We start from the raw sequence: 21,380 nt of genomic DNA on the forward strand, positions 1-21,380 counted from the left end.
CTCAAAAATTCAAACACCTGCCATCATGTAAGATCAGCTTTCATTTAGAAAGGAACAGTCTTCACAGTTGTTGGTAAAAGCTTTAAAACTGACTCAACTGGAACATAATCTAAAAAGACAAAGGAAGACTCTAATCTTGCAGCTTCTGAACCCTCATGATGTTTAATGCTTGGTACAGACACCACTAGACTAAGTTGCAAACTGCGCAGCCAGGGATTAAATGAAGGGGCTAAGAGATGCCACTGGCACTTGTTAGTGTAGGAACAGCAGCTGCCAGCTATAAAAAAGGGACGGGAGTTGTGGTTTGGGTGGATGGGGTCTGTGACTGAGGGAGGGCTGCAGGGGTGGGGGCCTGCTTGTATTCCTTCTGAAATTAGAAAGGCTTTGATCTGTCTGGAAGAGCTTTGGGGTTTTTTTTCCTTGCATAGCGACCATGCTGAGATGCTACAATTAGCCCAAAAGAACTGAGAAAAATAGTAGGGAACTGTTCCACCGTGAGGGCTGAGGGAACAGGAGGTGAGCACTCCTCTGGGGGCAGGTTTGCTCTTAGAGCCACCGCTGCGAGGTGCTTGTGCCACCCGTGCCCACAGCTCCTGCGAGCTGCTGTGCTCACCAGGCCCAGGGGCTCTCTGCCTGTCCCAGGTCCAAGGCGCAGCTGCCAGCAATCAGCCTCCTGCTACCTGCAGCCCTGCTGGAAGCAGCTTTGCCTCTGCAACTGCCAGAACTGGAAATGTGCTGTGTTCTGCTAGACGTTAGCTGTGTCCCTGCCAGACATCATTTTCCTGATAAGCTGCAGGTTGCAGTACAAACCATTCTGTGCTCTTCTGCTGGGTAATCTTTGAAAATACATTTCCCACATGGAGAGATGTGTTTCACTACATAGTGCAGCAGTAAGCGATGCAGCATCTTAGCTGCCCCAGAACAAGAGAGTGAGATGGTAGGTATGCGAGATGCATTATTTATGATAAGGATTTCTGTACTGTCCCTGAAATGGCTGGCCAGGTGATAAGCTAAAAACCAAACAATATTTGTAAAGGCTGGTGGGTGAAGTTAGCTGAACTGTGACTGAGGTGTCTTCTGGTGATACAGGCATCACATGGCCTGGAGGATGTGTCATATCAATGGTATTCTCAGGAGGCTGCTAAGAGAAAACATTTCTTTTGTTACTAACACAGAAGAGAGATGATAAGTAAAGTGTTTTTCTTTTCTAAGTCAGTTTGCTTTGGCAGACTGTTGTTCTGTTTCTCTGCTACCATTTTTTCCTTCTAGTGTCTGCATTTTATATTAGGAATATTTTCCCACTGTTAAAAAAAAAATCGAACCAAGTCTCCTGTGACTTGCCAAGTATCTCATTGGTCGTATAAAAGCATCCGTTTGAGTTCCTGGACCATTTCTATCGTAGACGGGAAAAATGAAATTAAGTGACTTGTCCAATGCCATAATACTGCCATTTAGTTTAAGGACTTACAGTTCTCTGGCATTTAATTCTCCGCTTACTGAAGGAATCCTGATTAAACTTAGCTGCTGAGCTGGAAGTTTTGCCTCCATGGCTGAAAGCTGTGTCTCAAATCGTACTTGCTCCAGAGCAAAGGATATGCACAGAACCTTACGCTGCATGCCCTCAGCTGAGACCATGTCAGCAAAGCCCCATAGAAATACATGCAGTTGAGAGACAATAGTCTAAATTTTCCTTGCTTTCTCATCAAATAGGATGGCTCAGAGCCTGAACCAACACTGAATGTGGCCATTATAAGCATTTTCTACTATTTTCTTGATCCTCCTCTCCACACATCTCTGAGTAATTGCCTCTGGTAGGGCATCACAGGGAAAGGAGCAACCTGGATCCTCAAACCCAGCCTTTTCGAACAAGCAGTGCCTGGATTCAGATGAGACTGTAGAGACAGCCATTCTGGCTCATTCTCACCTCATGAGTGGAACTGGGATTGCTCCATCTGAGGATCAGATGGGAAATGGTGTTGCATACTGGGCTGTAAAAACAAATGCCATAATAAAGTCTGATTGCCAAGTGATGTTGGACCCGTACATCAGTGGTGTGTTTATGCAGTGTGTCACTAGAGAGAGGCAGTACTCGGAGACTCAGCGTAGGCATGCGACAGGAGATTTACAGAAGGAATTGTCTTTAAGGTCTCACTTGAATGACCAGTCTGCAACCGCTCACCTAAACATAGTAGATGCCATTGGCTATGCTGCGTGACACCTGCTCTAACCAGTTCTCACAGTTCACATACTAAATGTTAGTCTCATTTCAATATTGTCTTTCTTGCAGCACATTCCCTGGCATTGTAGGTTAATTTAATAAAGCATACATAATATGATTCATGTGAGATTTTTGATCTGCGTTGTGTTCAACATGTCAGCGATTTATAAAGTTATTACACAGTGTTCTGTTTGCTAATCATCAAGCAAAACAGGATAATAAGAGGATAATTATTGCAAGCTTCCTTCCTATTCCCATTAAGGTGGTAAACTCAACTCAAACTGGAATCTCACAGGAGTTTTACCACTGGCTTTGACAGGGACAGCATCAAGCTGATTGGTCCCCTAAAGGAACCTAATCATAGCTGCAGTATTAAAAATTCAGGGAGTAATATTTATTTCCCTGTTGTAACTTATTTGATGGGGAAAAAAGGACAGGATTCTTTTTTTTAATCCTTTCTCAATTCTCCATATCAAAATACATTATATACATTGCCAAACCCAATTATCTTTCTTGAGGTTGCAGTATTGGTTTATACTGGTTTTATGGAGCCACTGGAGCAAGTAAATTAAGTACAAAATGGAAAATCCTTGCACAGAGAATACAGCTGCTCCTCTGCATTTGCAGCTTTGCTGCTTCTGACACTCCAGGGGACATGTGGCCCTCCGCTCTACCAGAGGCAGCACGCAAAGGCCAGCCAAGCTCCTGCATCAAGTGCCAGGTTGTATAAGAAGCTTGGATAAGCAAAGCGAGCACTTGTCTTCCAGGTCCTGCATTGAGAGATGAATTTGCTAGCCTTTAGAATAGCTGCTTTGTTTCCTGGTCACATTAGATCCCTTGCAAAGGGACTGCCTTGATAGAGACCATTCATTGCTTGAAACCTGGGGAGCATCTACATCAAGTAGCAGTGTGCGGCACCAAATTCCTCAAACTAATGGAGACCCAAGCTGTTAAGTCTATGTAGCAGCATGAGGCACCATGCAAACCTGCCAGCTGTCTGGAAGCAGTCAGTCTTGCCACTTCAGCAGGCTGGACTAGCTCAGATCTAGTGCTGCGCAAATATTACTGGCTTACTTGTACGTATCCAGCTTTGGCAACCTGGCACCACTTTTCTTCTGTGTAGGGAGGTGGTCCCAGACTGTTTTGCCATTAATTATCAGAGAAGGAGCAAAGGCTGTTGGCCTACTGCAGGCAAAACTCTGCTGCTTTTACCGAGAATTTAACTCACAGGAACTTCCCCTTTCCTGTTTCTGTGGGCTGAGAGCCTTCCAGTAACATGCAAGTCAGTTGAGCAAGGGAGAGCACAGGGCTTGATAAAGCCATAAAAAAGCAGCTCTCTCCACTGTTCGATTGCCGAGCACACGTGAGAGGGGAGGAACCACGGCACATGGCTGCAGCCTGAGCCTGCGCTTGCCAGCACTGCACTGCAGCTGTGTACAGCTGCCAGTTGCTGCAAGAGGAGCACAGGGCAAGGAGCAAGGTAAAGCATAAGATTTGGCAGGTACACGTTAGCTGCATGCCTACCTGTCAGCGCAGAACCTGGCCCTGCAGGGAGAGGTGTAAGAACTGCAAAGAAGGTTTGTCCTGTGGCTGGGGAGGCACCAACCATGAATATGGGCAGCGAATGTTAAATCCAGGCAAACCTAACCTTTTGTTCTCCCACTGCAATGAAGTGGTATCAAACACATGTGATTCTGAGATTCAAAGATCTTTAGAAGATTAAACAGCCAATTTAATCAGTCAGATGCCCACGTAACTTGTGGAATCATGTCACCTTGTTATATGAAGCAAATTCAATCCAGGCAGAGCCCATAGCATTATTTCAGGAAACAATATTGGCAAAGCCAGGACAACTGATCTCCAATCCCTTTTGAAACCCCTATTGTACAAACATGTTTGACCTGCTGCGTGTCTGTCTGCAACTGCTCTTCCTACAGTAATGAAGCATCTAGAAAATATATGATCAGAGTGAGCATGATCCTCTACTGGGTAACACTGGTGTAAGGCCATACAACGAAGTGGATTTACCCTGAGAATTAAGCTGACAGAGGAGAGCCTAGTCTTTTCTCTTTTACTTTGATGGATGAGCAACATAAAATCGGTGCGCTCCTAATCATTCCTAGGGCACTTAAGACATCTGCTGGAAATGAGAATAAACTGCAGTAAAAATGTACATGACAATGAATAATGAAATAATGAAAAATCCTGTGAAATTTATGTTTAGACAGTGTCTAAATTACTTGGCAAATGCCAGAATATTTTCCATTTGAAAGTATTATTTGAAAATATTTGAATAAATAGCCTGTTTATTCCTGCTGTTCTAGTTGCCACTGAAGAATCAAATTTCAGTTTCAAAAAAACTTCAAGCCTGAATGCAGTCTTTGAACTCTGTTCTTCCCTGATGTGTAAGGTCACACAACAGACATGCATGCACAAGATGTAGCGTCATGTGCTGGGACTAAAGTGCAGGCCAAGTTTCAGGCTGTGGATGGGTGTAAGCATCAGCTGCCTTTGCAGTTGCATACAGGGGATCACACAAATCTCTCTTTTCCTCTTTACTTAAAAATCTTGTTTACAAATGTCTTGCTTACAAATCACGTTGTGACTCCAAGTCCTCTTTAAAAAGCTTCCCAGAACATTGTATATTTTGTCAGGGTGTGTGGCCCTGCCACTTGCACATCCCCAGCTGCTTAATCCCACACTATAAAGCCACAGCTCAGGTTCTCTGGCTGCACCTGGCTTGTGGGGTCGTGGCGCAGGGACAGGATGCTGCACTGGGCTGGGAACACATGGGAGATGGGCAATGATCCGGGAGTGTGACATGAGGTTCGCACATAGCCCAAGCAGCACACAGAGAGGTACATGTCTTACAGCATCCCCCAACTCTACCAGAGGAATCTCATTTTTCACAAAGAAAAAAAGACGAGAAGTGGGGATTTGTATCCCCCTTCTCATAACCAACAGCCACTTTTAGCTAGTTATAATGTTACAACATGAATTCCTTCAGTTCTGAAGGATGCTATGTTGAGACCCATAATCCCTGCTTCTGAAATCTCCCTAAAATGCAGATGAGTCCACCCTTTCATGTATAACTGCAGTCACCTTCTTGCTGATTCCTTCAGCTTTTCATTTAAAAACTCTGGGGTTCTCCCAAACATGTAGCGTAGGAGTTGGAATGTCCTGCAATTTCTGAAGCGGACTAGTCCTACTCATTAAATATTGTAGACAGTGCAGTGAGTACATTTTATATAGACATTAACAAGCTGGCTTGATACTAGATAGCTTGAGTTCTATCAGCAAACAAGCTACAGAACATATCAGAAAAGATAGGTGAATGTATGTTTTGCTAGTCAGCATTGAAAGCCATGCTAGTCTGGCTACAATACCCACCCATGACATGTACTAAGATTTCAAATCCTTAAAGACAGCAGCTAGCAGGAAAGGCAGATGCTGTGCTACCTCGTCATGGTTCTTTCTGCCCAAGCTAGAATTCAACAGGGAAAAGCAACCAAGACTTCAAAAAAGCCCTCACAGAGTTCTGTGTTGTAATCGGGAGAATTTTAGGGACAGCATTTGAAGCAACATCTAATACAGTAACAGCATGTAACTCCTCTGCATATCACCAAAACACAGCCTTAAGGGTAGGAGAGCTGAAGATGGGATGAGAGGGGATGTTATCCTATTGACCTTTCACAAGAGGGCAGCAATCCCAGAAACAAATGTTACTTCTCGATAGACATACTGGGCTGTTAGTGAAAATTGCGCTGATACAGGTTATTTTTTCTTTTCCACTCTCAGCATCTCCCAGTATGTGGTGTGTGGTTTGCACTTTCGTCCCATCATGGGGGCAGAGACATGCATAGTCTATGGTGGTAGGGCTTGTTGCAGTATCTGCCTCTGCCCCAGCTGCCCCTTCCCCAGCCTCCAGCAAGGCAGGGCCACTTCCCACTGCCTGCAGAGACAAGCAGACATCTCCCAAGCATTAGGTACCATTTTTCCTTCCTGACCGGGCAGTAAGAACTTCCTTTACATTTTAAAGAACGGCGTTTTATTTGGACTACGTCACATGTTTTCCAACGCTGGGGACTGGTGCATGAGCTGATCGTGCCTGTGGATGGGGGTAGGGCTGCTTCTAAGCCATGGTAAAGCAGGGTCAGCTATTTGCAGATCCCGTGACAGCCTTGAACTGCAGAGCCGTGGCTTGGCTTCTTGCCCCAAGCCAGGCTGGCAGCCCCCAAGTGAAGCATCTCCCTGTCAGTGGGCAGCCACACCAGCTGGGTGGGAGCAGCAACTCCGAGAGCACCTCTGCAGAAGGGCCACGGCGCAGGAGTTAGGGACCTCAGAGGTCGTATGGCCATACACGAGGTGGGAACTTGAGTTTCTGGGTTGGCGAAGCGGAAGGCCTCAGCCCCTGAGCAGAACCTTCGAGTCCTGGGTGAAGCGCAGCCAGCAAAGGGAGACATGACCACGCTCCTGAGAAGGTCCAATTTTCCATCTGGTATAGGAAAATCCTACAAATATCTACACAAGCCAAAACATAATCCTCACTCTGGCCGACCCTACTGGCAGTATGCAAAGCTGCACTGTTTGTAACCTGCTATGAACCTGTGAATGTGCAATTCAGACTGTCTGGAGAGCTTCACAGTGCCTAAATCAAGGCTTTGTCCAAATCATTTTGTCTGGCACATATAAGGATGAGCAGAACCTATTAAGATCATGTTAATGTGAAGCTGGAAAACCTCATATTAGGGAGACTGTGATGATAAAACATAAAATATTTAAAGAGAGAAATTAAATGCTCAGGATGTTTTCAGACTGTTTCCAGGAAGAAAAAAAAGGCAGTAAACATTACAGGAGAAAAATTAGCACAACAGGTAATTTGTGTTTACAAAAGAAAGAGAGAGACGTTCTCACACACATCCCGAGGGCTAAACAAGCTGAGCTGCTGCCAGTAATTCCCAACATGGAAACTTTGCCAAGTCTGCAGGAGTAGCATTTTAAAAGACCCCATTCAACTCTTCTATTTGCACCTGGACTGCAAAGAAACTGCTTTAAATTTTCTCCTAAAGTCCCTTATCTTTAGAGATGACACAGTCAGCTGATCTGTAAAGTCTCTGTTTTGAGGGGGATTATGGTTTGCTCTCTTTGCACATTTCACATAGCCATCAAAACATTCATCTCTAAATAAATAGCTATTTCTTTGGAGTCCTTCCTGCCTAAAGAAATAGGCAATGACAGTCAGTAAAACACTCAGTAGCTACTTATTTTTACAGCTAAAGGCCTGAAGTAAAAAGGATTTGGCAACTGTGCCATTCCTTTGAGATATCTGAACACTGTAAGCAGGCAACTTTATTAGTGCAGAGCAGCATTGGATAGGTAACCAAAAAAAGAGTGCAATGGCTTTGCTAACATTGCTTCATGTAGATTTGGTGAATCTCTTCTAAATTCTGAATTTCTTCTGACTTTGATAAGCAGTATTTTCTCAGCTTTACAACCTATAATCTATATTCCCTGCCATTACAAGAGAATGAAAGGAGTACAGGTGAGATAGTTTGGCCACATAGGAAAGATAACGATATTTGCCTTAAATACGTGTGATAGATGCAAGACAAGCCTTTCTGCTGCCTCTTGCAAATTGTTTACTCTCCTCTCTGCTTGCTAAGACCCAGCTGTGAGATGCTTTGTGACAAAGACCCCAAATCAGAGATACAAAAAGCACTTATTCCAGAACCTCAAAATACTGCCCTGATTCATCTTTTCAGTACACAAACATTATTTATATCTCCAGTTTCTTCATTTTTTTGAAGCTTGTATTTACAGCATGGGAACTGAAAAGCACCAGACCTGTAGGTAGTAATAGCTAGCTTTGGAACTGAAAAATACCACCTTGAGAAGCCTATTTATTGATCAATCCCATTATCAGTGCCATAGTGCAAAGGTGAGGCACACATTTGGGGTAGCAGCATCACTTAATCTAAAGATGACATGAATGCCCTCATTTCAACACTCAGTGACATTTAGTGCAGGTCACTGGTGGGCAGTCTGGTTTTGCAATAAACCAGGAACCTCCTTTGATTCTAATGGACAGAGCAGATAGATTGCTTGTAGCTGGAAAATTTCCTTTCAAAAGAGAAAATTAGCATGACAGGAAAAAACCTGAACTGATTGCAAACCTCCTAAATATTATTAATAAGTTTCACAAAACCTCACATACCCTAAGGTTAGCCCTGCCCTTTTCTAAACATACAGTTTGTACAGATTTCCCCAAAATAACTTTGGTATTGGGATGTCAGCCATAATCCTGCCTCATACCTGGTTGGACTGCAATCAAATCCTTAAGAAAGACTGCAAGACTTTTCAAGGCCAAAGAAACCAAGCATACAGTAATTTTCCACGCACGACATCATCTGTGACTAGCAGAACTTGCAAAATTTGTTACATTTACTTGAAACAAATGAAAATCAACCAGTGGATCCCATTTACCAATTGAGACAGTCATAAAGACTGATGCATCCTTTGTGTTATCTACTTTTGTTGGCTATACTGGCTCTTCAGATTGCCCCACTTGAAATTCCTTAGCCTGGCAACAGCTCTGATCAGTTTTCATTTTCCCTTTATACTCTAGTAGAAGGGGCAAATAATTACCCACATACAAGCTTTTTTTTTTTTTTTTCCAAATCTTATGCTGAACTGAATTTTCCACAACTGAAATGCTGGGGGAAAAAGAAAAAAAAACCTTTTCTGTGATTTCAGTAGGAAATACAGCCCATCAGTTTCCCATTTGGACAAAGATGCCACAACACAATTAGCTCTGAAGCATGGAGGGCACTGTAGGTCTCAGCAAAACATAGCCAGTCTACTAGGAACATGTGAGCCGTTTGCTTTTCAACAGACTGAAGCACTAATTTTCTTTAAAGATGTTTTCTTACAAATAGTGTTTTTAGCTCTACTACCTCAGGGGGTAAATAAAGGACATGATCCCCCTTATGTAGGATCTTAACCCTATGTAACCCTTCTGCAGCCAGACCTACTTCAGGATCACAGCCCAGCATCCAGTCCTCATCTCACACCAACTTCTCATAGTCTGTGCCCAATTGCATGTTCTTTCCACAAACCCAGTGATGGCTGAGAATGGAGAGGAAAAATCAGCTGTATGAAGAGTTTTTCTGAGCTAGTTTACAGGAGCATATAAAGGTAGGACTGTCTCTGAGGGGAATAGACTTTTTACCTTGAAGAGCCTCTGTGGAGAAGCTGAAATAAACCTTTTGCCAAAGGATGCTTATGCTCTGAATGCTTCAGTTGTCTGAAAGCAAACGGAATGAGGTGGAGAGACAGGAGCCAAAAACCCAGGTGCCTGCACATAACAGCAGCTATGGCTTTTGCAAGATGTTTCTTATCAAACAAAGCACTTCAAGAGTGCTTTGAAGTGAACTAAGCACTTCAAGAGAAACCACGATTTTGTCTGTACACAGAAGTTCTACTACTCTGGTGTAAATAAAAAAAGCACAATCCCATCCTAGTCTGGGTGCAGCTATAAATGTATTTGTATAATACATTCTGATATGGAAAGAGGAATAATTTACCCCAGGAAAAATTACTTCTATACATATATAACTGTGTTCACTCTCTGGGCTGTATTACGTTACTATAACTATGCTAGTAAAAGAAAATTTACAACTCTAAATGACGTTGTAATGCTGGTTTCAAGACGATACACAGACCAGGTACTCACTTCAGTGGGACTCTAGGCCTCCTCTGTGGTTCCATTTCCTGCTTCCTTACAGTAGCACTGGGAGTTTACGTCTTCTCAGCAGTATTTTGACTCTTCTCTGACTCTCCTGCCCACACACTGTATACAAGAAGTTAAACTTGCTTCCTCAGTTGCTATAGACTAGTCATAAGTGTGAAACCTATTTCTCAGGTACTCTAGACAAACAAGCCCCTATACCCTTTTGGTCAGCTGTAAGGACAGCTTTGTGATTCAGGTTTTAGGAGTGAAGTCCAGCTGAGCTACTCACAGACTGGTAAAATGGTCAGAGAGACTACTGAATGAGGTGGATGAAGCTTTCAAAATAGAGTTTCAGTCTGTTCTTAAAAGGACATAACATGGCATACTCCAAAAAGCACAAGTTTTTACTCAGGCTCTTGGCCAAGAACTCGCAGAATACCAAATCTGTGTTTTCTTTATACCTCCATTTCTAGTGATTTGTGTGCTTGCCTCAGTAGAGTACAAATCTTTTTCTGTCAGACTCATTTCACAGGAAGAAAAGAAAGCCTGTGTTAGAAAACTCAAGTTCCTAGGAGCAGGAACAAATACATTCTGGTACCGAGCCCTTAAACACACAAAAATTCTTTCTGACCCCAGCTACTGGTCCTGCTTCTCTCAAAGCCTGTGGGACAGCTAAGCTCCACATGAAAAAGCTCCAGGGGTTTACAGCTCCCTTACCAAGGTAGCCCAAAATTAGCACTAGTTTAATATGTCAGGCTACAAGCTGCAGTGGTTCAGGATCAGCTCCATGTGCAATTCCACAACCTCTGAGAAGGCACCAAGTGAAAAACTAACTGGAGGCAGTTATTGATTCAGCTGTCTGCCCTTAATTAACTTATATTGATGCCCCAATATCACTAGGATAAAATATGGATCAACCCTGAACTTAGGGTTAGTTCTAAATGACAGATTAAATTTTGAACTAGACCCTTGCAAAGCTCCTTGTTTTCCTCTCTGACAGCTCACATTTCAGTTTCTGGTGTGCCAGTTGGAATGACAGTCCTTTCCACATTTAACTGTGTACTGAAATGTGCAGCTGTGCGAGTGATTTGTTAGACAGTTCTGGGTGGGTGGGACCCTGTAATAACCATCTCTGGTGTGCTATGCTCTGTAGTAGCATTGAGGACTTAACATTGTTGATCCAGAGGTTTCCCTACACAACGTAACATACTCCAATATTTTGAAGCAGGACCACTGAAACTAAGTTTTATTATATCAGGATGCATTTATGAAAAATTTATTAAGTAATGATTAATAGATGCTTACCAGTTATAGATTATTAGAATACAGTTAGTTTTTTAAAGGTATCCAAAACAGATGGTGTACGTGTGTTTTACATTATAAGTACTGAAGTGCTTTTAGACTGTATGTGGGGGTTGGAAAAAGCCAGTATGCAGTCATGTAGTGTGACAGCATGTCCCTAAATTTCAGCTTTCATTTAATAAAGTAATAAGTCTCTTGCTGTTACAGTTCTGAAAAAATCTGGCACTGTGAGCAGAATGTAACCAAGGCAGAGATGGCAAAGAGATGTCTGGAACAACAGCTCTGAATGGCATGAACTGCGCCTGTCAGCACCCCATCACCCAATGATAACTTTGGTGTCAACATTTTAAACAAACCCTCTATTACTCAGGGTGGGGGGAAGGAAAAAAAAAAAAAAAAGAGTGTGATGGATGGGCACATTATTGTGACAATTTCAGTTGTCCACCAAAATCAGTGAGAGGTTCTAGCACTTACAGCAATCCCAGTTAAAAGGCAGCCCCACAAAACTGAACAGAGCCCAAGGGCAAATGGAAGAGATCCAAATGCAGAGAGCTCTCCAGAGTCCAGAGAGACACTGTCCTACTTCAAGCATCTTGTGCTTTACTCTTCCTCTGACCATGTAGTCAGGACTTGGGAACCTTTAGAAGAGTATCATTATCTTTCGTTCTCCTGACTAGACCCTGCTGATAGCACATACTGTTCTTAATCAGAAATGCAGTCGTATCTATTAGGCATTTATTAACTATTAATAAAATAATAAATGCACATCTTGCATAATGTCATCTCAATGTATATAGACTCTGTGTGTGTGTAGCTGCAGTGTTTGCATTTACTGAGGGGGTGACATTCTTTTTTTGTTTCAGTGTAAATAAGATGATGACCATTATCATGACTTAACCAGCTCGGGACAGAGCCGTGCTAGGTGAGCCTGTTACATTTGTAGAAATCTTTTGGCTACCCCTCCTTGAGGCTGGCATTGCACAATGTGTTTTTGAGCATCCATCTTCTTTTCCATACATTTTGGCTTCAAAGTTAAAGCAGGAGATATGGCACTTACTAGTGGCAATTGGTGCACTGTTCAGTGCTGGTCCAGCCTCTGTAAAAGCAACCTGTCCCAGCTAAACTCAAAATGGAAATAGGAATTTCAGATGAGATGTGAGAACAAGGGAGTGCCTTATGCTACAGCCAGCTTAAGTTTTAAACACATTTCGTAAGCAAGGAGTACAGCCAACCCTATCACTACACTTTTATAAAACTGACCTCAGTCAGTCCCTACTGAGATGTGTCTATGTCACTTGCTCTTGTAGCTGCTAAACAAGAAACTTCAAGAGATTCTCTTAAGTTTTTTAAGAGAGACATGGCACAAACTGGACTTACGATTTTTCTACTCATAAGCATACTACTGCTGGATCAGACCATCAGCCAGGCTTCCAAATTCAAAGCCAGGAAGCACAGCAAACGTAGAGTGAAAGGTACTGGGGTTTAACTGGGAGGAGGGATAGAAGCTTATAGACTACACAAGTTTACTACGTACTTAAATAACATTGCATGAACCAGAAACTAACATTAAACAAATGCTTATTGACAAAGGACATTTGAGTCTCTATTATATCCACCTGTAAAAGATTTTTATGTGAGTTAGCAAAGCCAAGGTGCCAGAATGAGTTATGGAAATAGAGCTGTATAACAGTTGTAAATATTTTGCTCTGTTATGCCTATTCGTCTCTGTCAGCATTATTTAGGACTCACAGGTACAGCTGAGCAAGGACTCTGGCCGATCACTCTTAGTTACATAGTTAGATTGACTAAGATTAGAAGAATGGAAATTTATGTACATATGGTGGAAAAGAGCAGAATAAAACATTCAGTCTCCCAAGAGCTATTGTTCAGAGTTTTGTACCATTTCCTAATTTTAACAGAATGTCTGTCTAATATTTGTGGAATACTGCTTTACCGGTGTGAAAAGTACTGTGAAATGGCAAGTCAAACTAATGAAAAAGAATTAGCAGAAAAAGATGAAGCGTAAATTCCCAGAGCAAAGCTTACAGAGCAAATACAAAACCGCTGAATGTTGTTTGGAAATGTCTGTGTATTTAATTTAAAGACTTATTTCTAATAAAAGAGGGTATGATGGAGGTTACACTAATGGCAAATATTTAAATTCCTAGTCAATGAAAAAAACGCAGCTTTGATAAAGCCATTGTACAACATGATTACACTGCTCTGGAGCTATACAGTTATATATATATATATATATATATATATATATATACTGCCTTCTCCTTTTGAATCTCTGTGGTTTAAGCTTGGTGTCTTAACGACAGGCTGCTCATACATTTGTTTTGCCAGCACATTTGTCTGTCAACCTTCCAGTAATAACTTTTGAACCTGAAAACAATTTGGCAGAAGAATGGAGTTCCTGAGGATAAGTTTCCCAATATTTTATGGAGGGGAAAAAAAAAAAAAAATCTGCATTAGTGTCCCACTATGAAAAGGTTGCACCAGGAGCTCGGCTTGTTCTCTTTTTTGCCTCCAGGAAGCAGAGGAACACGGAGGGGCTCTTGTGAACTGGGGCTGGCAGGGAGTAACATGGATTGGGGAACTGGGAGTCCTGCCTTGGGGAACAAGGGAGTCATGAAGGATAGCTGGGGTTATCCCCACAGGCAGTAGGGAATATGGAGAAGAGATGAGCTTTCTGGGGTGCTGCTGCAGGATTAGGTGATGTAACACAAATCTGTAGGAACTGTGGTTCTGTTAGTTCTGCTACGTGTGAAAGAACTTGTTTATTCCTCATGTTCATTACTGTGGCTTCTGAAGGTCTGGTTACTGCTGCAGTCAAATTGTCATCTTGTGCAATGGAAACATGCCTGCTAGCTGTTTGATGGTGATGGAATATGATAATGATTAAGTAAAAAGAATGGAAAAGAGGACATGAAAATGGAGTTATGTGCAAATCAGCTTCTTTTCTTGTCCCACCATCTTCTTGGTGCTTTTGCAAGTGCTACAAAAGGTGATTCAGCCTGAATTTGTGTGACTGAAGTCACCAGGCCCTCTCTGTACTGATAGAGAGAGGAAGGCTCCTCTTGGGGAGGGAAATTGCAGCTCAGCAAGCTTGTCTGCATTCAGACTGTGAAATTGGATTATATTAGTTGTTCCTCACTGTGTTAAAACAAGAGTTGTGTGAAACTTTCATGCTCACAGAAAGAACATTTCTTTGAATAAACACAACTTGTGTCCTGCTATTATTTGTATGTCATATATATACACCATGGTGTACAGGTTCAAAAGTAAATAAGCAAGTTTTGCTGTAAATTAGATACTGGCATGCAAAATAATGATTAGCTGCAACAATCCATGGTTTTCAAACAGTTACTAGGATACAGTCCAACTGAAAATGAGATTCAAACTATGAGGGTGAAAGGTAAAGGTGCATTCCACCTGTTTTTTTAGAGGAACCCTACAGGAGTCCTTTCATTAAGGAAAAATCTTTAAAAGAAATCAAAACATATCTCAGCAATGCAGAAACCCATGATATTTTGAACCAGCTTTTAACATATAATTTTTAAAATATATTTGTGTGTGTGTATCTGTTCATTTCTCTATATTTCTTTTATTCAAGAAAAAGATGACCTAAAGACCCAGATTGACAAATTGTGGCAAGAAGTAAATGCTCTGAAAGAAATGCAAGCACTTCAGACAGGTAAAGCAGCTTACACTCGTCAATGGCTTCCAAAAGTTATCCCTGCCTTTCCTCTCTTCTTCACACCCATCCTTTTCTTTAATGGGGATTTGTGAGAAATATTATTTTGAGAAATAAAACACCTTAAGGGCATGGTATGCCATAGCTGTAATGGTGAGAGCAGTGTTGAAGGAAGCATTCAAGTAAAATCAAGTCTGAACTAATGGCGTACAAGTGACAATTCTTCACTAGGAGCAAGAACTAATCTGGAGCAAGAACTACTTTTGTCTTTGCTATGCACAACCCCAAGCTGTGATTTTTAGGTATAATCAAAGGCAACACGATGAGGGTTGCTGGGTTTCAGAGTTTAGGTTGGAGGGTCAATGAGTTAGGTCCCCAGCTTTGATATGAACAGGGGCTCACAAGGCAAAAATATTCATGGAAAAGGTTGAGAATATCCCAAAAGGAAGGTAAAAGGACTGAGCCTTTTTAAACGGTGCAGTTCGTGACATTCAAATGTGAATGTTGCCATGAAACTTCAAAGTAATACCCAGTGTGAGTTCAGAAATATCCTGTATCAAATGTGCAGAGTCCTTTAAGTATTTAAATAGCCAGATGGAAATTTCCAAACAAAACAAGAAGGGTAAATACCCATGCACCAACTAGACAGTTGTGCTTTTTCACAGTTGTTGACACAAAACTTGGCATTTAAACATGTACAAGAGGACACTACAGAGGAAATTACATCATTCACATGAAACAGAACATATTTTCCTTCGGCATGGTAATATCTGGGTTGCCCTGTTTTACATCTCAGGTTACATAGAGCTTTTTGAGCTTTACAAAATATTTTTATTTTAAATTTCTTATAAGAAGACTTTAGAGGTTTCTTAAAAGAGGGAGCCTGTGCTAGACAAGTAACTCTTGTTTAAAAGTAATTCTTGTATTGCTTCCAGAAGGAGCTTGAGAGTAATCATGCACTGGCTTAGAAAAGAAACCAGAGCTGGGAGATTTTCTATCCTCAAAACTTATTCTAAGCTATATTCTAAATTCAGAACCCACACTGTTCAACTGGATTCTAAATTTGGCAAAAAGAGATCTATCACCCCTCTAGCTCTGACTGCATTTATTAATGACCTTGTGATACTTGAAAAAGGAGCTGCTTTTTTAGCTTATGGACATTTCCAAGACACACATTACAATCTGATTTCTTCTTTTGCTTGAATTTCCTAGGTCTCCTTTCTACATACCACGAAATGTTGCTACATGCCTTTTAGCAGCACATACTTTCTCCCTAAAGAGGACCAGTCTCCACCATTACTGCAGCATTGTTGAAATAGATAAGGTCTCTCTGACCTTTCCCACGAATATAAATTTGTTAAAGAATTTAACATTTAGCAAATATATTCATTACTTTTCTTTGGCCATTAGCAGTTGGAAAGGTTAAAATTTGAAGGATAAGCCCTAATATAAAATGATGACCCTGAAAATGCAGCTAAGGAATGCAACGAATACTACAACTGGAAATACTTAAAAACTGAAACATACAGTATATGGTCCAAAGTGGATTTCCATATCCTGTTGATCAGATACATAATTACTTTTTTTACAAGAACAGATGACAGGAATTAGAAACAGATTATAGAAAACATCAGGACAGAAGATGTTCATATTGTTTCATGATAATATTTCTAATATAAGTACAAGATGAGTTTAAGCAATAAATGAAATAATCTGGAAGTAGTCCCATGCAGGATTCTAAAAATAATTGTTACAGGAGTTTATTAAAGGCCTTTGCTACCTTCTGCAGCCGAGAAGGAACACTCCTTCATGGAGAGTTCTCTTCTTGCAAGTATTTTCCTTAGGAGAATCAGTTTTTCACATATCTGTATTAGGAGAGCTGGAAAGCAAATTTTAAGGAGTCACTCCTGCAAGCCTGCCCACACAGACCTTGGACTGGAAGAACTCTGACAGCACTTCTGCAAGGCAATTCCAGTTACAGAGCATATGCCAAATTAATGTTCTAGTATATTTGGACTTTACATCAAGACTTCCCTGGTACGTTCCAGTAGAACTAAAAGCAAACAGATTTATAAATGCAAATGTTTAGATTACTTAACTCAGATTGTCATGCAAGCTCAGTAATAAGTGTACACTTTTTGAAAGTCTTTATAGATTGAAGGCACTTTATCTCATTCGAATTTAGAGTTTGAAGGGATAGACTTTTCTGGAAAGACCAGAAATTAAGAACTGAAGAGGTGAATGTGTACTCTTCTGCAGGTGAAAATATACTTTTATCAAGCATCCAGACAGAGATTTGTGTTATAAATTTCAAAACAATATTTTTCACGTGAGCAGGACACATTTAAAATAGCACTTTTCTGTCCTGCCTTTGTTTGCTAGGAACTAGGCTTAGTTAATTCATAAAACTTTACTTTTCTTTGGCACTTAAACATCATAAACATGAAAAGACCTTTAGATCTCTCTCTCTCTACTATGAAGCCAAGTATAGATTTCCTGATGACCAACTCGCATCTGCCAACAATACAAACATCCATACCTCATCCATTCCACCAGTTTTAAGACTGATGAAATAAGGTAAAAATGTGTGAAGGCAGGACTATTTGCTAAAAGGTGATGTAAGATACACTGACAACAGGCCTGGCTTATATTTTAGCGTTCTGAAACAGCAAAATAAAAAAAATCCTTGAGAGAATTACATTGCTGGAGGGAATCTGGGGCTCAAGATCATGCCTGAGGTTTATCAGCATAAACACAGGAAAGAATCTCCAAAGCACTTCATGGTGTTAATATCACAGCTATGTCTAGCCTTCCTTTTCTCTGGAGCAGCTGTAAGAGCATGCTCTGCTTCTGGCCATCTCTTGTAGTCCTAGGTGCTTTGCAGAGTGCCTGTGAGCAGTCTGTTCAGATTCTCCAAAGGCACGCCAACATGCTGGCTGCATACAAGGTCCTATGGGAACAGGATGAATAGCAGGGAAGTCTGAACCTACTGCTACTTTCAGGCCCACTCTGTGGAGGCAAGACCCTTTCACTTGCTGAGGGACTTGTCTGCTTAATTCCCAACATACCTTTAGAAGATTACCATTTTAGGAAACATTATTCAAAGCTATAGCCCAAGCTTTTACTGAACATGCAAACCAATATCTATTCACAGTTTGTCTTCGTGGGACAAAGGCCCATAAGAAGTGCTACCTTGTATCAGAAGGCACCAAACATTTTCATGAAGCCAACGAAGACTGCATAGCCAAGGGAGGGACACTGGCTATCCCAAGGAATAATGATGAAACAAACACTCTTCGAGATTATGGCAAGAAAAGTATGCCTAGAGTGTCTGAGTTTTGGTTGGGTGTCAATGACATGATAAATGAAGGGAAATTTGTTGATGTCAATGGCATGGCTCTACAGTACTTCAACTGGGATCGTGCCCAACCAAATGGGGGGAAGCGTGAAAACTGTGTCTTTTTTTCTCAGTCGTCACAAGGCAAGTGGGTGGATGAAGTCTGTCGTACTGCCAAAAGATATATTTGTGAATTTCTGATCCCATAATTACATACACAAATGACCATGACTATGTTTTGGGTTATTAACACGCAGTTTTGCTTGTTAGTAACCCTTCCCACTTAGACAGTGGTGAGTTAAAAATATCCATCTCCTGCATTGTACTCACTCTTTCCTGAAACAGAAGTTTTCTCTATTAATTTATTTTCTATTCAGATGCTAAAAATGTTATGTTTAGTGAGTGCTCTCATTATGTACAGGAATATATTGTAAGTTTGACCTACATTGTTTCATATTTTGGCATGTTATTTCAGCCTGATGTTCGGGTTGCCGGAATTCACCTCCTATTTCTTTACTTTGTATCTCTACAGTAGGATAGTATTGAACTCAGAATTCTAGTGAATTTATTGAAAGTTTACAAAAGATTGCTGTATTGTGACATGTGCCAATATGAGGTGTAGGGATCCTTTCAGTTCCAGTGCTTAAGAGGGACTTTGGGATTATGTAAGTTCCTGTGAAAAATGGCCATCATCCTTACAGAATTTAACAGGATGGACCTGTGACCAAGAGTTTTACCTATGGGTTAAGAAAGCCAAATAAAACAGAAAAATCTGACGTTAATTTTTGAACTACATGGAGTTAAAAGTGATAAACTGCTAGAAAATGGAGGAAGTAGCTGTTCTAAAACATGTTAGTCTAAACACGTTTGCTTCTAAACATCTCAATTATGGTTAAATATTTGATGTCATTTGGAACATTCCTGTAGAAGAAACCAGCCTGAGACTAGATCATACCTCTACTATGTAACGCCTTAAGATGTGCAAAAGCCTTCTCTCCTGCAGGATCAGAGAGAGGCTTTGTAATTCAGACAGTAACACTGCCTGAAAGCACAAGCAGAGAGGAAGGATCCCCTTCCTGGGCACAACATCACGGCTCATTCACCTCTTTCCACACGGCCTGCAGCACACCTGATTGGCACAAAAGAGTGGGCCCAAACCACAGCTCATTTAGCCACATGCAAATTTTCCCGATTTAACTCCTGACATTTGAAAATGAAGTAAAATGCGCTGGTTATTTTTTGCTGTTCTTAACCTCACAATAGAGATTTGCCTTCATGTTATAAATAGCAGTTTCTCTCTTGCGTAAAGGAATTTCATTTAGATATTTAAATATATTGCTGCTTGGAGGCTAATTCCTACTTTTTATCTTTTAGTTGTGCAAGATTTTCTTAAATTATGCAATAAATTTATGATTACTGGTATTTAATTGTAGTATTGTTTTTGACAGCTTATGCTTCCATGTGAAGGCCATTCTTTGCTAGGACTTTTCTTGAGGATTCAAAAGGGGTGCCATCTTCGGGCACATTATACTATACTTTTAATTTTTACTAGTGTACCTACATGCCACAGGACAAAATTTGGATCCCTGCTTGCCCAAGTTCTGTATGAGATGCAACTGTTCAATGCACAACTGTAATGTGTTGTACTTAATTTCATTTTCCAACACTTAATGTTTTTGTAAAATTGGCCTGATTCTGAATTCTCTCACTTAGCTCCTGAGTTAAAATAAAGGGGCAAAATGTTCCCAAATATCTCCAATTTTCTTTCAAAATCTACCAACCTTTGCTAAGGTTGGGATCAATACTCCTTTTGCCTACATTTTAATATGATTAAAAGTCTGTAGTAATTTTGTATGGCTTCTTTACCTCTGGCTTGTCTGAAATAGGTCAGTATCTCAGCATATCTCTACAGCTACAGTCAAATTGAAAACTCACCACAAATTCCAGAACTTGTTTACCTTTGAGAAGTTTATAAATTTATGTCCTATTCAATCTATTTCAGCCAAGCTTCTAAAGTTGTACACAGGATTTGAAACCATTTATAGATAGTATTGATGGACGTTTATCAACCAGTGGATACAGACACCAGAGACAAAAATAACTATTTGTTTAGTAGTGATTTACTGCACAGAGACAAAACCCACCAAACAGAAATCAGTAATCAATTTGAAGATTTCCAGCAGAATGCTTAGTTAAGAAATAACAAAGGGACATAAAGTAAACAGGAAAAATTATGGAGGAAAACTTAGGTGGATAGAGTTGGAGAGGTGATGGCAGGAAGATAAACTCCTCCAGAAATGCCTGCAATGGAAGCAATACAGACAGAAAACAAAGTGGAAACACAGCAGGGAGACAAACCGTCCTGTCAAATTAACCGCCGCTATCTTTCCTCTCAATGACCGAATGTGCCTGAGCGAAGTGAGCTCAGAGTGAGGATGAGTATTTGCTGCCTGGTGGGCCTGCTCCGACCTGCTGCTGCACCAGTTCTTGTCTCCCGAACCTTTGCTCCCTACTTTTCCTCTCTCCTGTTAAACATGGTATTGCCCATCTTTTCCATTCAAGCAGATTAGTCTCCCTTCTCTACACCTGCCTCCCACAATTTGTTTCTGAAATCCTCTGAGGTCTCCCAGTGTCGTTTTCCCTTCAAATTCCAACTCTGGGTTCCTCATCTCTGCAAAAGTCACACAAAACTGTGCACCAGGGACTCCCACTCCCCAGTACATGCATGTACAACTGGCAAAATGGATGTAAGAGCCAGAGGTTCATATGCAGCTGGGGTATTTTGCTCTGCAAACGGGTGCTGTATCATGGAGCCAGCAGTCACTTCGTGATTTTCCATTTGCACACTGGATAGTCATCACGATTCAGCTGGGAATTGCTTGAGCGACTGGGAATTCAGCAGGACACATGATAGCAACTTTTATAGACATTACTGCAAAACCAACAACAGAAAAAGCTCCAACACTCACACCTAGTGGTATAACAGGAAAATGCAGAGTTTACAAAGTTTGAAGTGGCACTTAAATGAGATTGCTGTAATAAATACTGCTTCTAGCTGCTTGCTAAAGGAAAAAGGTCCAATGTAACGTGTCCA

The 21,380-nt window shown here is 41.0% G+C and overlaps 1 protein-coding gene across 1 annotated transcript; it reads left to right on the plus strand.

Annotated features, from left to right (window-relative positions):
- The first annotated feature begins 12,594 nt into the window (after positions 1-12,594).
- CLEC3A (C-type lectin domain family 3, member A) lies at positions 12,595-18,804 on the plus strand. Its single transcript, XM_010585165.1, has 3 exons — positions 12,595-12,721; positions 14,869-14,949; positions 18,104-18,804. Exons 1-3 carry the CDS (start codon positions 12,607-12,609, stop codon positions 18,493-18,495), a joined length of 588 nt encoding a protein of 195 aa, XP_010583467.1. The 5' UTR covers positions 12,595-12,606; the 3' UTR covers positions 18,496-18,804.
- The last annotated feature ends 2,576 nt before the right edge of the window (positions 18,805-21,380 follow it).

Source organism: Haliaeetus leucocephalus, unplaced genomic scaffold (genome assembly GCF_000737465.1).
Source record: "Haliaeetus leucocephalus isolate CR32 unplaced genomic scaffold, Haliaeetus_leucocephalus-4.0 Scaffold92, whole genome shotgun sequence".
NCBI lineage: Eukaryota > Metazoa > Chordata > Aves > Accipitriformes > Accipitridae > Haliaeetus > Haliaeetus leucocephalus.

Bases quoted from the DNA above. Each gene is read 5' to 3' on its own strand.
- CLEC3A (XM_010585165.1), top strand. From the start codon at position 12,607: ATGGCACAAACTGGACTTACGATTTTTCTACTCATAAGCATACTACTG. The intron at 12,722-14,868 runs GTACTGGGGTTT...CTTTTATTCAAG, and splicing joins CAGCAAACGTAGAGTGAAAG to AAAAAGATGACCTAAAGACC. The intron at 14,950-18,103 runs GTAAAGCAGCTT...ATCTATTCACAG, and splicing joins AATGCAAGCACTTCAGACAG to TTTGTCTTCGTGGGACAAAG.